At 47.0% G+C, this 14,594-nt stretch overlaps 2 protein-coding genes and 1 pseudogene across 2 annotated transcripts; 1 reads left to right on the forward strand and 2 right to left on the reverse strand.

Annotated features, from left to right (window-relative positions):
* Nucleotides 1-1,065: 1,065 nt before the first annotated feature.
* LOC103626534 (uncharacterized) lies at nucleotides 1,066-1,990 on the reverse strand. The gene is made up of 2 exons (XM_008646954.2): nucleotides 1,593-1,990; nucleotides 1,066-1,444 (listed from the first exon to the last, which is right to left on the reverse strand). The coding sequence occupies exons 1-2, from the start codon at nucleotides 1,876-1,878 to the stop codon at nucleotides 1,356-1,358; spliced, it is 375 nt and encodes a 124-aa protein (XP_008645176.1). The 5' UTR covers nucleotides 1,879-1,990; the 3' UTR covers nucleotides 1,066-1,355.
* A 2,794-nt stretch (nucleotides 1,991-4,784) lies between these two features.
* Nucleotides 4,785-8,496, reverse strand: LOC100191747 (uncharacterized). Its single transcript, NM_001360244.1, has 13 exons — nucleotides 8,299-8,496; nucleotides 8,172-8,219; nucleotides 8,000-8,083; nucleotides 7,400-7,753; nucleotides 7,086-7,185; nucleotides 6,939-6,984; nucleotides 6,609-6,702; nucleotides 6,421-6,492; nucleotides 6,248-6,306; nucleotides 6,028-6,096; nucleotides 5,834-5,885; nucleotides 5,249-5,326; nucleotides 4,785-5,166 (listed from the first exon to the last, which is right to left on the reverse strand). Exons 1-13 carry the CDS (start codon nucleotides 8,431-8,433, stop codon nucleotides 5,089-5,091), a joined length of 1,269 nt encoding a protein of 422 aa, NP_001347173.1. The 5' UTR covers nucleotides 8,434-8,496; the 3' UTR covers nucleotides 4,785-5,088.
* A 1,047-nt stretch (nucleotides 8,497-9,543) lies between these two features.
* On the forward strand, nucleotides 9,544-11,096 carry LOC103628266 (uncharacterized; annotated as a pseudogene).
* The last annotated feature ends 3,498 nt before the right edge of the window (nucleotides 11,097-14,594 follow it).

Raw genomic sequence — 14,594 nt, forward strand, 5'->3', positions numbered from 1 at the left:
GATTTTGCTGCGATGGCGGTCCTGCAAGGGATTCCTGCATTGGAGCTTCCTATAAACTGTAGCGGGTTTTCTGAAGCTAGTGGAACTTTGTAAAGGCCTCGTAGTGTTACCCTGCCTCGCCTCCTCGGTAGAGGTGTATGGGAAGTCGCGATCCCTTGGCAGATGGGTAACATGACTTGTGGGTAAAGATGTGCCACCTATGCAGAGTGTAAAACTGGTATACTAGCCGTGCTCACGGTCATGAGCGGCTCGGACACTCACATGATTAATCTATGGAACTTAAATTCAATTTGTCATATGCATTGCATCGCAGGTGATGTTGTTACTTCTGTTCTACTATTTAATTGGGTTGGTATTTACTTATACTTAGTAATGGCTAATAAAATTTTGACCAACTTTAAAAGCAATGCTCAGCTTCAGCCATCCTCTTTGGTAAGCCTTACACTTCACGTGAGCTCCCATCTTTGGCGAGTTCATGCACATTATTCCCCACAACTTGTTGAGCGATGAACGTATGTGAGCTCACTCTTGCTGTCTCACACCCCCCCCACAGGTCAAGAACAGGTACCGCAGGATGAGGCGCGTGGAGGATGCTGCGATGTGTTCGTGAGAGGTCTAGGTCGTCGTCTCGCAGTCAACTTTGGGTTGCTGGATCGTTTCCTCATATGATGTAATTATTTATTTATTTTGTATAGAACTCCTGTTATATAGTAAAGATGTGACATTCGATCCTGTGCCATGATTCATTATATGTGTGAGACTTGGTCCCAGCACACCTGGTGATTATGTTTGCGCCCGGGTTTTGGACCCCTAAAATCCGGGTGTGACACATGCGCAGTAGCTAGCTGTGCGGACATGGGGGTCCACAGGGCAGTAGCTGAGAGAGCGTTGGGCGTGGGGCCTACAGAGCACGGCGCTGAGGTGGGGCGCGTGGGGCGGTCCCAGAATGTCAACACGGAGGGTGAAGCTGTGGTAGCACCAAGTATCCACATTAGTTTCTTAATAGAGTAGTATAGATTGAGTATCAACTAAAAAAATAATAATAAATATTTTTTTAATAAGACGAGCCGGTAAAACTTAGCGCAAATTAATTATAAATTGGAACGGAGGGAGTACATTATATATAGGATCGCTTAAACATCCAATTATTGCATTACACTGATGGAACTCTATCTGTTGCTCTCAACTCGATCTCAAGCCACTCTCTCAGATGCATAAGGCCCTATTCGGTTTTTAGGGATTGGAGCTTCGAATTAATTCCTAACCGGATTACTTCTTTAATTTATATAGATTTTGATGAGCTGGAACGAATTCCGGTTTAATCCTGTACAAGCGAACGGGCCCTAATGCATGCTTCAGTTGATCGTCTTGGCTGCACTTGGTGCAAAGGCACCGAGGTTCTTGGTGCAGTCAGCCACACACGCCTCGGCATCCCCAGCCACGGCTGAAATACAACATTAATTCACAGGAAGCAGTCAGATTTCATTCATCTATGATCGAAAGGTTATACTATCGAACTGAAGTATGCATGCATGCATATATGCCTGTCTATCAGATTATTGTCCAGAAGTTAGCTAGCTAGCTGGCCTCACCGTCACCGGCGATCTCCATGGAGCCGCAGAAGCCCATGAGGCAGATGTCGCGGCAGTCGGCGGGGACGACGACCTCCGCCGGAGCCGGCGGCAGCATCCCGTTGATGCAGTCCTGAAAGCAGTTGGCGTTGCAGGGGTAGCGGCCCGTGGACTTCCTGCAGTCGGTGTAGCAGTTCCGGTAGCAGCGGCAGAACTTGGACAGGCCCGCCACCTGCTGCTGCTGCGCTGACAGCAGCAGGAACATGAGCAGGCAGCAGCAGGCGAGGCTGCTCTTCTTCCCCTCCATTATATTCTTGGGTTCTCTCCTCCTCTCAAGGAACTGAAGAAGACACTGGTAGCTATAGCTAGAGATCGAGGTAGCCTGTGTTTTTGCTGCTTGTCGATCACCCTTCGGTCGTGTGCGCGTGCGTATATATAGGCGCTAGGCGGAGAGCCTGAGACTGAGCTGATGAGACGTGTGTGATTCTCCTCTCCCGTGCGCGCGCGCGTGTGTGTGTTTAGCTGAGCTAGCGGATGAATTCCTGCACAAGTTTGCGCCAGGTAAACTGAATTTGTGTGCATCTCCAGAACCGGAAGTATGTAGCTGTTGGTTGGTATCATTTTTTTTGACACCATCTCCAGAGTCCAGAACCACAAGTTTGCGCCAAGATCAGTAGATCAAACTTAGAGGATGGATGAAACCTGCTTGCTTGTATGTCTATGTGAGAAATGTCGGGGAGGATGGATGAAAATTGCTTGCTTGTATGTCTATGTGAAAAATGTCGAGCTTGTGAGGAACCGGTATGCACGTACTATGTTAGTACTACTTCGTTTAACCAAGGGGGTCAGGGTGCCCTTATAATCCTTCTCTCACAGCCTAGGTTTTGAGAGCGAGGTGTCCGTCTGAATAGGCTGCTGCGAGCGTATGAACGTCCGACACAGGCGACGGTGAACTTTAGGCGGACTGCCCCAGGGGTGCGTTACAATTGGTATCGGAGCCCACATTGTCGTTATTGTCTGGGAGAGCTTTGGACCTTTTATTGGGCTATTTGCTATTTTGTCACTCTCAGTTTAGGTTTCTCTATTTTACCATCAGGCCACAAATTATAGACACAAATGATCATAAAAGTCATAGACATAAGGTGACATAATAGCAAAGAGGTGGAATGTGACAAAATAGCAATTTTTTCCCATCTTATGGGGGTGTGATGTGAGGGACCGATATGTACGCCCTGGGTTAGTACCATCTCGCCAAGCCAAGGGGTATGTGGACCCGTGGTGCTCTTATAAGGACGGACTTCTCTTCTCTCTCAGTCTAGTTTTTCAGAGCGAGGTGCCCGTCTTAATAGACCGTTGCGAGCGTTTGAACGTCCAGCCCTGGCGATGGTGGACTTTGAGCGGACTGGACCAGGGTGTGTTAAAGGGCTGCACGGCATCCGTGCACGAAAGAAGAATGCTAGCAGCGTGTGCGCAAGTGCAAGCTTAATTACGTTGCTGGAACATGCACGCAGAGCTAGCTAATTTTATGTATATGCTACTGCAGTCTGCAGCGATGTTTTGGTCTTGCGAGTCTCGGTTTCCTTGTCTGGGTGTACTATACTAGCTAGTAGTGTATATACATGCACATGGATTTATTTGTGTGTAGTACACCTCGAATTGCTTTGGTGCATAAACATTCTGATGGCAATAATTGATGCGAAAAGATTTGGTACATGCATATAGATCCAGAAAGACGAGGTTCTCTCTTTGTCTGTCTTGTAAGAGACGCTGCAACAAACATGGTACATAGGTGCAGTACATGTCCTTAATTGGTGTTCAGAGCGTGAGTGTGTGGTAGACATGTGTCGGATTGGATGAAGTTTTAGAAAGGAAGCCAATATTGCCTAAATCAAAAAAAAAATTTGTTAGCTCCCATTTTAGCCCGGCCTCGTCTCTGGTCGCCTGGTTCGGTCCTTCAATTGGTCTTATAAAAGCGGGTTAAGGGTCAATCAATCTTAACCATTTTGTGATCCGCGGAGACGACATGGAACATGGTGTTACCGTTCTTTGATGAGACAAATTACACATACACATATGTTACCGTTCTTTGATGAGCTTCACAACATAAGCTCACGATTCTGAGAAATTTGTTTGGAAACTTGTTATTACATGCTCCTTGTTGATCGGATTTGTTAGAATCAGGATGACCATCGTGATGCAAACAACGAGAGGCCAGAAATGCTTTTTTTTTCTCCCATCTCTCGCTTTCTAAGTTTGAGCATGGTTGGTCACCGCGATACAATTCATGAGATCTGGTCGACCCTCGACAAGTAAGTTAATTAGTTTGCTAGCTGGTTGATATGTCGATTGAGCCTCAGAAGAACAAAAGGAACCAAAAATCTATCGTTTTATTCAGATCCATCCCGTCATGAAGCTCGATTATTAAATCTTACACTATTTTTTTTTCTTTTCATGCTGTGCATGGAAACTAAAACCCCACGTCTTTATTTGCAGCAAATGCAGCCAAGTAGCACGCACTTGCCACTGGTGTAGCCCCTATCCTTGCAACAGTTGTCACAAGCACCTGGACGCAAGCAGCTTACGAAGCACTTTGGGAATGGATTCCCTTGAACGCATGAATCCTCGGCGCCCACCTCTACCTCCTCTGCAACATGTCCATATCATCCATTTGTTAATGGCTACATAAACAGTTTTTACAGGGACCCTGCAGGCTGCAGGTATGATAGAATGAGCGACTTACGAGAGGCAGCAAGGATGATGAGCATTAGCAGAACTAGGATCTTCTTCTGCATCTTCATTGTTACATTTGTCCTCACCATCTTGATTGTACTGGAAACTAAGATGTGTATGTGTGATGGATGTCTATCAGATGCATCCATCTTCTGCACCTTTTATATCTGTATATATAAGTGTGCAGGCCTCTAGCTGTAGTTTTAGAAATGCTTGAATACGTTTGTATATGGAAATTACCATGTACATTATCATTGCTAGTAAATTAGCCAGACGTAATTGCTATAGTAACCTGGCTTAACATCTCCGTTGTTGTTTAGCATAATGTACTTGCTTCGACCTTATTTATTATCATCACTAGTTTAGAAATGTTATAATAGAAATATAATGACACTTGAGCAGGTAATCACTTCCTGGCAAAACAGATGCCTCCGGACGAAGCCTTCTTCTCGGCTACTACGTTCCATTATAGCCATTAGGATTCCTAATAAAAGTCATCTAGACTTGCCTTGTTTTGTATGACATGGCAGTGGATGCGTAGTACAATGATAATTGTTCTGGTGTTTTCCATGTCTCGCTCTCTTCTAGTGTTTCTCGTCATCAAACAAACCGAATACATGACCGTATAACTAAGCAAGCATTGATGGTGCTATTATCCAACATGGATATACACAAAAAAAAACATGCACAAACAGAAACCCTCTGACTCAAATCAAATCCACTGCAACCCCCCTAACTCGCACCCGCTGCATTCAGGTAATAAACATGGCCTCCAACAGATGTGGACTTAAACAGCTGCGTGGTCATGGTGAGGTTTCAGGTCCATCTCCACCTGGTGAATTGTCCACTGCATGCCCTCCAGTTTCTGATGAAGCTCGACCAGGGTTAGCAACTTAGCAAGTAAAAACATACGGTAAACTAGTGGCAGCAACACTGAGCCAGATTACCTTTACAATCTCGTGGTACTGCCTCGCAATCACATCGAACCGTGGATCTACACCCTGGTACTCACGCAACCGCGAAACCTGACACCAAGAACAATCATCAGAGCAAACAGTTAGCTGGCGGAACATTGGGTTCCATGAGTTCTTTTCAGACGGAATATTCCTTGAGATGGCAGTATGGCACCGTTCTTTCTCCAGACATGTAGTTAAAAATGAAAAAATACAGAATACCATATGTCTGGTTATTGTTTATGCAACTGGAATAAACTCTACATCAGGTTAAATTGCCTACTGCAGCAGGTTAACATTAAAATCATAGGTTGTCACATGTTTGCACATTTAACCTTCCTAAGCAGGACTTTGCTTAGTCATAAATGATTAATTATAACTTGATGCTAACTACTTCATACAGCCTCAAGGTATCAGTTAGTTGTTTTTTCACTAAAAAGTAGCTGCTAGGCATTGGCTCTTAAGATTTGTACAGTTCTACTCTTCGTGAGTTGTAGCCACCAATTTGAGAGCTTTTTCTTGGCTGTTCATACAACCAGACATTGGAAATATTTCAAGAAGCAAAATCATGTATCTTACCGCTTCATTATAAGAATTGGATGCTTCTTTTGTGGCCTCTACAAGATACTTCCTGCAAAAGCAGTTAATATGTTACAAGAAGGTCCTTCGCTGAAAACCAAAGGCACCTAACAAATCAAATCCATCTTATGAATAACAAGTGCAACATGACTAAAAAAGTATATCCACTACAAGATCGATTGCCTTAACTATACCTGATCCTGTGCAGTGCTGGTACTGTGTCCTTGGTGTAAGTGTCACGCAATAGATGATGCTCCAGATAGCTGGAATCAAAGTAATATATATATATATATATAGTTAACCTAATCTTCAAATCCCTTAGCACAGGGAATTCAAAATATATAGAGAGAGAACTGTTGTATAGAGTAACAACTGTTGTACACTTATAATATGATCACTGTTGCGAGTACCAACCTTAGTTTAGCATTCATTGTCCGACACCTTTTGATAAGCCAGGTCTTCTTCAGATCATCCTGTTAGACAATGAGACATGTTAAACACTTCGACTAATAATACTAACAGTATGAAAATGTGACATGTTTACTTTGAAGAAGTTCAACCAGAGAACAGAATATGAGAATGCTTACAAATTGGTGCTGATGCTCCAATTTCTTGTCTTTAACAAACTGTATAAGCACAGCAAGAATTTGCTCCAAGACCTTTGGAATTTTCAGAACCATAGCTAATTACTTAGAGGTGCGAGAAAGAATTTGTGCCAAGGTAAAGTCAGTGCACCTCTGAAAAAATAGGCATTAGTAAAGGCATACAAACATACATTATAATGTTCAGCAAATTTTCTGTCCATTGAAGCAAGGTCCTCCAGGAGATGTGCCTCTTCCTTCTCTATCTCTTCGATGATTAATTTTACCCTGTCAAATGGGAAGTAAAAAAAATGAGGAATACTTATCAGGGACGCCTGTCCAACTTCATCATATCACAAGCTCCACATGAGTTTCCAATTCCATGGAAAATTGGGCACTCATGCCAAGATATGTTGGCTATGTAAATGGATGGGATTGCAGCAAAGAAGGGACGGTGAGATGGTATTAATATTAAATAGGTGATTGGTACAGTGTGATGTAAAATGTAAGATAAGAAAGTCTACCTTTCTGGAAGCCTAGCACTTGAAATTTGACTGAGGGATGACGAATCTGCAGCAAAGATGTTAAGGTAAGACAGAATAATAACCAGAACCAGAATTTGGACTGCTCCATCCCTCTCTCCTAATCTTCCACTAGTTTCAGTAACTGACCCCTTTCATCCATAGCAAATAGATCAGCCAAAGCATCACACTTGGCTTCTAACCGGGCTTCAATCTCCCTAGCCAAAGTTCTCTGATAATCAACCATGTCCTGTAATCAACACAAAAGCAGATGCTTTCAAAGTTCAGGTGAAGATTTTATTTATTCTTTCACTCATTGACAAAAAGGATAAAACGCAACATAGTCTAAAATTGGTTACAGAATAGTTTTGCACTTCTAAAGGTATATACCAGAATTACGTTAACCACATAAAAAAAGTAACAAGGTTTGAATTGACCATTTAGGCACGAAAAAATGTTCTTACAACAGACATGGCTGGCTGCTCTTGTTGCACTTGGTAGAGATAATCAGAAGTGATCCCAAGAAAACGGTCAGGAACACCACCAACTCCAGGTTCAACTGCATCAGAACTACCACTCCAATGTGGAGCAGCAACAGTCACCGCACTAGCGCTGCTGCTATAATTGTTGTAACTCGTCGAGATTGAACTTGAGCTGGGTGTCGCGCTTGTGAGGGTGCTATCGAATGAACTTCTTGAATAGGTGCTCAGCTTTTCGATCTCCTGCTCATGGACCTCCCCGTCCTGAGAGAGCAGTGGGAGCCTAAGCCTCTGTGCTGCCTCTGCCACGGCCAACCGGTGCTCCAAAGACTCGTACACCTGGATCAGAAGTTCAGAACCGACAAAGCTCAGCGACTGAATCAGAATGTAATTTTTGCTGGACAGTTTCCCGAACATGGTGCTAAGTCAATTGAACCAACGATGAGGAATTCCCATTGACCAACCGTGCGGAATTCCACGGTCTATTGTTCAGCTAGTACTGCCCACCCAACTCACATTTGAAGATATATTTGCACAATTGCACCAGTCAATTTAAAATGAGGACTCGTCACAGAGGAGCAGAACCTGCGGGGAGCAGTTGAGCTTCTTGCCGGCGCCGGCAGCCGCATGGTACTCCTCCACCATGGCCACCGCCTCCGCGTACACCGCCTACGGCACAGCGCCGGATCTGATGAGAACCCGGCGAGCAAAACCTAAAATGCGGATCCGACGAGGCGGGCGGGGAGTCGGGACTCACCAGTGCCTCGAGGTACAGCGCGCGCTCCGCCGCGACCTCCTCGCGCGCCTGCGCCGGCACAGGGATCAGGTGAGCAGCGGTAGGCCGGTAGGGTGAGGAGGGTGGCGGGCGCGGCGGGCGGGCGTACCTGGAGGAGGTCGGAGTGCGCGGAGCTGGAGAGGAGGGACGCGTCCGGGGCGAGGTGGTGGCGCTGGAGCTGCTCCACAAGGTGCGCCACCTCTGGCGGCGGCGGCGGGAGGGACGCTGCCGCGGCCTTCGACATCGCGGGCGGCTGCCGGCGGCCGGCGGAGGAATGGGGTTGGTTGGTTTGGTTGCACGGTAGCGTTGGTTTGAATTTGGTTGGGCTCGTGAGGTGGTGGTGGTGGGTTGGTGGCCGTTGGATCGGCAAATGGACGGGTCAGATCGCGGCCGGCCGGATGGTTTCAATGCAAGAGAAGCTTGTGAAAGCCAGCTGGTGTCACTCGTGTAGTCGTGTGAGAACTGAGGTAAAAAAACAATACAATGCTGAAACAGAAAACGACGAATTATCGATAGCGTTTGATCTTAGTAAGGCATGTGCCCATGTTCGATTATACATAAATGCATTTAGAATCGTTTCAACTAATCAAAATTTATATAAATTACACAAACAATCCGGTTAAAAATAGATCTAGGCCACCGTGGCTCTAAAGTAGTTTTCAGTCATTAGTGGGAAGTGGTGATTAACAAAAAAAATTACTGGAATATATCAAGTGCAAAACAACACGTTGGCGCAAGTTTTGAAGCTAATGCACAGTAGGAGTTATTTAAAAAAACACTTGTTTGCACGGTTTACACTAAAAAGTAGATTTGCACATGATACGTTTCTAAATTACTACAGAAGATTCTTTGTTTTTACACTAATTTTATAGGGATCGAGATAGTCTCAAATCACGGGTTCAGAAGACAGACCAGCACTACCACAATTTTGTAGATTTAATTGTAGATTTAACATAGGCTTAGCCATATAATTCTAAATATGTATTTTAAATGTTAGGTAATGTAATGTTGTGTTATATTCTTAATCTTATATATATTTGACTAGGTGTAAGCTCGTGCGTTGCTACGGAATCAATATCTCTACTACTTATTAAGTAAGCAATAGTAGTCTGCCTCTGACGTGTTCTGCCTCTGACGCGTTCTGCCAACGGCTGTTCTGTCTCCGTTAGTCCCGCGCAACAAAATAAACAATACATGCACAAGTTTATGTGCTACATTCTGTTCCGTTCCATCTCTCTCAACGTTCCGTCCCATCTCTCTTAGTGAGCAACATAGAATCCACAGCTGCCCTTATAAGCCATGTTCCATTACTCTCAATGGCCAATGTGGCACTAATAAAATAGATGGCACACACATGTGGCAGCGGTTCGTGCGGCCCAATAATTTTTGTGTAGATCTGAGGCCCATCCCATCGTGCAGCCCACTGTCCAGCGTGCAGCCTACCGTGCGACCTAATCTCCAGCGACGGCCGCGACCTAATCTCCGCCGGCGGCTCCAGCCACGGGCTCGCGCGCTTCCTCCACTGCGCTCAACTCCGGCGGCCTCCCCTCCCTCTCCTCCACCCCATCATCGCATTCCACCTCCTCCCCCACCGCACCGTCGGACTCCACCTCCCCATCGGCGGCCTGCAGCGCACTGTCGTCCTCCAACTCCTCCCCATCGGCTGCCTTCACCCAACCGGTCAGCAGACTCATGCGTGGCGTTGGTTTGCCCATCAGATCTGGACGGGCAAGACGTCATCGGGTGGATCGCGGCTGGCCTGCGGAGGGGCGCCAGGGCGGTCGAAGTGGATTTGGCACCGCCGCTACCGGAGGAGGAGGAGGAGGAGGGCGAGGAGGAGGAGGTCCCGCACGCCGGTCACGAGGCGCCGCTCTTGGAGCTCCCCGCCGATCTGTTCCAGGCCAGGAACTCACTGGAGCGGCTGGCGCTCGGTCGGTTCAGCCTCCGCGCCATTCCGCTCCCCGCGGTGGGTCTCGCCGGCCTCCGCTCGCTCTCCCTCAGCCACGTCGACGTCACCGACGAGGCGCTCCGGGGCCTTGTCGCCAACTGTCCGGCGCTCGAGCGCCTCAGCCTGAAGCGCTGCTCCCGCCTCGCCATGGTGAGCGTGGCCAGCGAGACGCTGCGGGTGCTGGAGCTCGTGGGCTGCCAGGCCTTGAAACAACTCTGCGTCGACGCGCCCGCGCTGGAGTCGTTCGCCCTGCACTGCAACGTCTTCGTCACCAACCGTGACGCTTCCTGTGAATGGGATTGGGATACTCTTGTGGATCAGATTAGCATGTTGATTCACTCAGCTGGCTCGACCCATTCAAAGACATGCCGAACCTAGAAGAGTTGCAGCTGCTGATGAACTACGAAGGTTACTGCCTTGAGGCCGTGTCCGGTTTCTTCAAGCTCATCCCACTTCCAGTCCTTCAACGGCTCTTTGTGCGTGTAAGACTCTCTCATTTCTTGGGCAGGTAAAACTCGTTTTTCTAGCTGCTGCTGCTTACCGGAGCTGAACTCCATCCGCAGCTCCATATTGATCACAAGCGGGAGGGAGAAGGCAGCTCATCGGCAGCAGTGTGGAGCGTCGAGAACGATGATAGCGAAGACATGGCACCCAAGGAGGAGATCGTCCTTGACCAGCTGACGTTCGTCAAGTTTGTGAATTTTAGTGGGACATGGTGCCAGCTGCGGTTGCTCAGCTTCTTCCTGGATAAGTCCCCTGTCCTCCATCAGCTGGTGCTGGTCACGCCGGAAGGGGAGGGAGCTCTAGGAGACGACCGACTAAAGGTCATCCATGAGCGGGTGGCCGCATTGGAGAAGGCGTCGAGCGAGGCAAGCATTACCGTGTGCCGGCCCAAGGAAGACGATACCCCGAACCATCCACACACGAGGTACTTCCACGAGGAGTATGAAACTATGTAACTATGCTATATATGCATGCATCGATCAGCCTGTAGATCAAATGGCTAAATGGAGAGGCAGAAAAAGATATATTGAATTTTGATCCTGTAGATGAACCCATCAGACAGCCTGGTTTTGCGCGGGTATGCTGCTTATGTCTCTTTCTACAATATGTGAATGTGATAAGGCATTTAACACAATAAGTAAACATTGTGGTTTCAGTTTCATTAAATTTCAGAAGGCTAGATAGTGAATTTTATTTGTGGCACCGGCGACTACGAAGCGCTGGAGCTGGAGGATCTCCCGCATGCGCAAGGGCATCCTCACGGGGGCCGCGGCCGGCGTCGAGGAGGTGGACATCCAGGGGCTCGGCATGCAGGAGCGCAAGAACCTCATCGAGCGCCTCATGCGCACCGCCGAGGAGGACAACGAGCGCTTCCTGCTCAAGCTCCACGACCGCATGGAGCGGTGAGTAAAAGAAAGAAAAAAAGTTCAGCTCTTATTTGAATCCTTGGTCACCGGTGAAGTGAAGAGAAATTCAGAAAGCGATTGTAAATTGACCTGCAGGGTTGGGATCGATAATCCGACGATAGAGGTGCGTTTTGAGAACCTGGACATCGACGCCGAGGCCTAAGTCGGCAACCGAGGTGTCCCCGCGATGACCAACTTCTTCTCCAACAAAGTCATGGTATGTGAAAGGGAATTAGTGAGAGCACCTAGAGGGGGGGGTGAATAGGTGATCCTGTAAAACTTAAAAACTTAAGCCACAAAACTTAGGTTAAGCGTTAGCACAGTTAATGCCAAGTGGCTAGAGAGAAGATCTTGCACAATATGATAACCACAAAGAGTTCAACACAGAGAAGACACAGTGGTTTATCCCGTGGTTCGGCCAAGTACAAAACTTGCCTACTCCATGTTGTGGCGTCCCAACGGACGAGAGTTGCACTCAACTCCTCTCAAGTGATCCAATGATCAACTTGAATACCACAGTGTTATGCTTTTCTTTTCTTATCGCGTTTGCGAGGAATCTCCACAACTTGGAGTCTCTCGCCCTTACACTTGAAGTTCACAAAGAAGCACGGAGTAAGGGAGAGAAGCAACACACACAAATCCACAGCAAAATGCGCACACACACGGCCAAGAATCGAGCTCAAAAGACTATCTCAAAGTTCTCACTAGAACGGAGCTCGAATCACTGAGAATGACAAACAAATGCGCAAAGACTGAGTGTGGATGATCAAGAATGCTCTAAGGTTGCTTGGTGTTCTCCTCCATGCGCCTAGAGGTCCCTTTTATAGCCCCAAGGCAGCTAGGAGTCGTTGAGAGCAAATCTGGAAGGCCTTTCTTGCCTTCTGTCGTCGGGTGCACCGGACAGTCCGGTGCACACCGGACACTGTCCGGTGCCCGATTTCCTTCCTTAAATAGCGAAGGTGACCGTTGGCAGACTTGGAGCCGTTGGCGCACCGGACATGTCCGGTGCACACCGGACAGTCCGGTGCCCCCTTCTAGCCGTTGGCTCGGCCACGTGTCCCGCGCAGATCGCGCGGCCGACCGTTGGCCCGGCCGACCGTTGGCTCACCGGATAGTCCGGTGCACACCGGACAGTCCGGTGAATTATAGCCGTACGCCGCCGTCAAACTCCCGAGAGCAGCGAGTTCACCAGAGCCAGTCTGGCGCACCGGACACTGTCCGGTGCACCACCGGACAGTCCGGTGCTCCAGACCGAAACAGCCTTGTGGCTGTACACAGCCAACTTGTCTCTGAATCGAATTCTCCTATTTCTAGCACTTAGACACAATACATTAGTCTCCAAAACAATGTACTAAGGCTTAGAAACATACCTTAATTCTTGATTTGTACTTTGTCCACCATTTTATACAAAACCACTTGTGTTGGCACCCAATCACCAAAATACTTAGAAATGGCCCAAGGGCACATTTCCCTTTCAATCTCCCCCTTTTTGGTGATTTATGCCAACACAACATAAAGCAAGTAGAACAAGTACAAAATTACTTCAAATAAAACTCAAATTTATTTTGATTCAATTTTGGCATATATGGATCATCCTTTGCCACCACTTGGTTTGTTTTTGCAAATCAAACTCAAATCTCTATCTCTAAGTCAAACACACATGTTGAAGCATAAAGAGAGTCACTCCAAAAGAGATTGATCAAAGATTTCAAAAACTCCCCCTATTTCCCATAATCAACACTTCTCCCCACAAGAAAGCCAACTTTTGACAAAAGAGACAATGCAAGAGTTTTTAAAAACCAAAAGCTCTATTCTACTATTTTCAAAATTTCTCAAGTGGTAGCTGATCCATCTATTGCTTTGGCCTTTATTTTCTCCCCCTTTGGCATCAAGCACCAAAACGGGATCAATCTTGGCCCTATAACCCCATTGCCTCACCAAAATCTTCAATTAAGAGCAAATGGCAATAAGAGTTCATGAGATGAACTTGGAATAAGTTACCCTCTCATCGGAGTGCAGTGGAAGTCTTTCATGGTCCAAGTCCACTTTTTCTCTTTTAATTCTCCTTTGAGACTAAAACAAGCAAACTCAAGCATATGGTTAGTCTCAAAGGGTCAAGTTGTAACACAACTCCCCCTAAATATGTGCATCACTTACACAAGGACTTGTGAGGTCCAGGGAATGTTTGTACAACTTGAGCACCACAATAAGCAACAAAATGCAGAATGAACATGATCAAAGGCATAAACATATGTATGCTACAATTCAATCCAAGTTCCGCGAATCTAAGACATTTAGCTCACTACGCAGCCTGCAAAAGGTCTTCTCATCTAGAGGCTTGGTAAAGATATCGGCTAGCTGGTTCTCGGTGCTAACATGAAACACTTCGATATCTCCCTTTTGCTGGTGGTCTCTCAAAAAGTGATGCCGGATGTCTATGTGCTTTGTGCGGCTGTGTTCAACAGGATTTTCCGCCATGCGGATAGCACTCTCATTATCACATAGGAGTGGGACTTTGCTCAGATTGTAGCCAAAGTCCCGGAGGGTTTGCCTCATCCAAAGTAGTTGCGCGCAACACTGTCCTGCGGCAACATACTCGGCCTCAGCGGTGGATAGGGCAACGGAGGTTTGTTTCTTAGAGTTCCACGACACCAGGGACCTTCCTAAGAATTGGCACGTCCCTGATGTACTCTTCCTATCGACCTTACATCCAGCATAGTCGGAATCTGAGTATCCAACCAAGTCAAAGGTAGACCCTTTTGGATACCAGAGCCCGAAGCAAGGCGTAGCAACCAAATATCTTAGAATTCGCTTCACCGCCACTAAGTGACACTCCTTAGGATCGGATTGAAATCTAGCACACATGCATACGCTAAGCATAATATCCGGTCTACTAGCACATAAATAAAGTAAAGACCCTATCATTGACCGGTATGCTTTTTGATCAACGGACTTACCTCCTTTGTTGAGGTCGGTGTGTCCGTCGGTTCCCATTGGAGTCTTTGCGGGCTTGGCGTCCTTCATCCCAAACCGCTTTAGCAGATCTTG

Source organism: Zea mays, chromosome 5 (assembly GCF_902167145.1).
Source record: "Zea mays cultivar B73 chromosome 5, Zm-B73-REFERENCE-NAM-5.0, whole genome shotgun sequence".
Classification (NCBI taxonomy): domain Eukaryota; kingdom Viridiplantae; phylum Streptophyta; class Magnoliopsida; order Poales; family Poaceae; genus Zea; species Zea mays.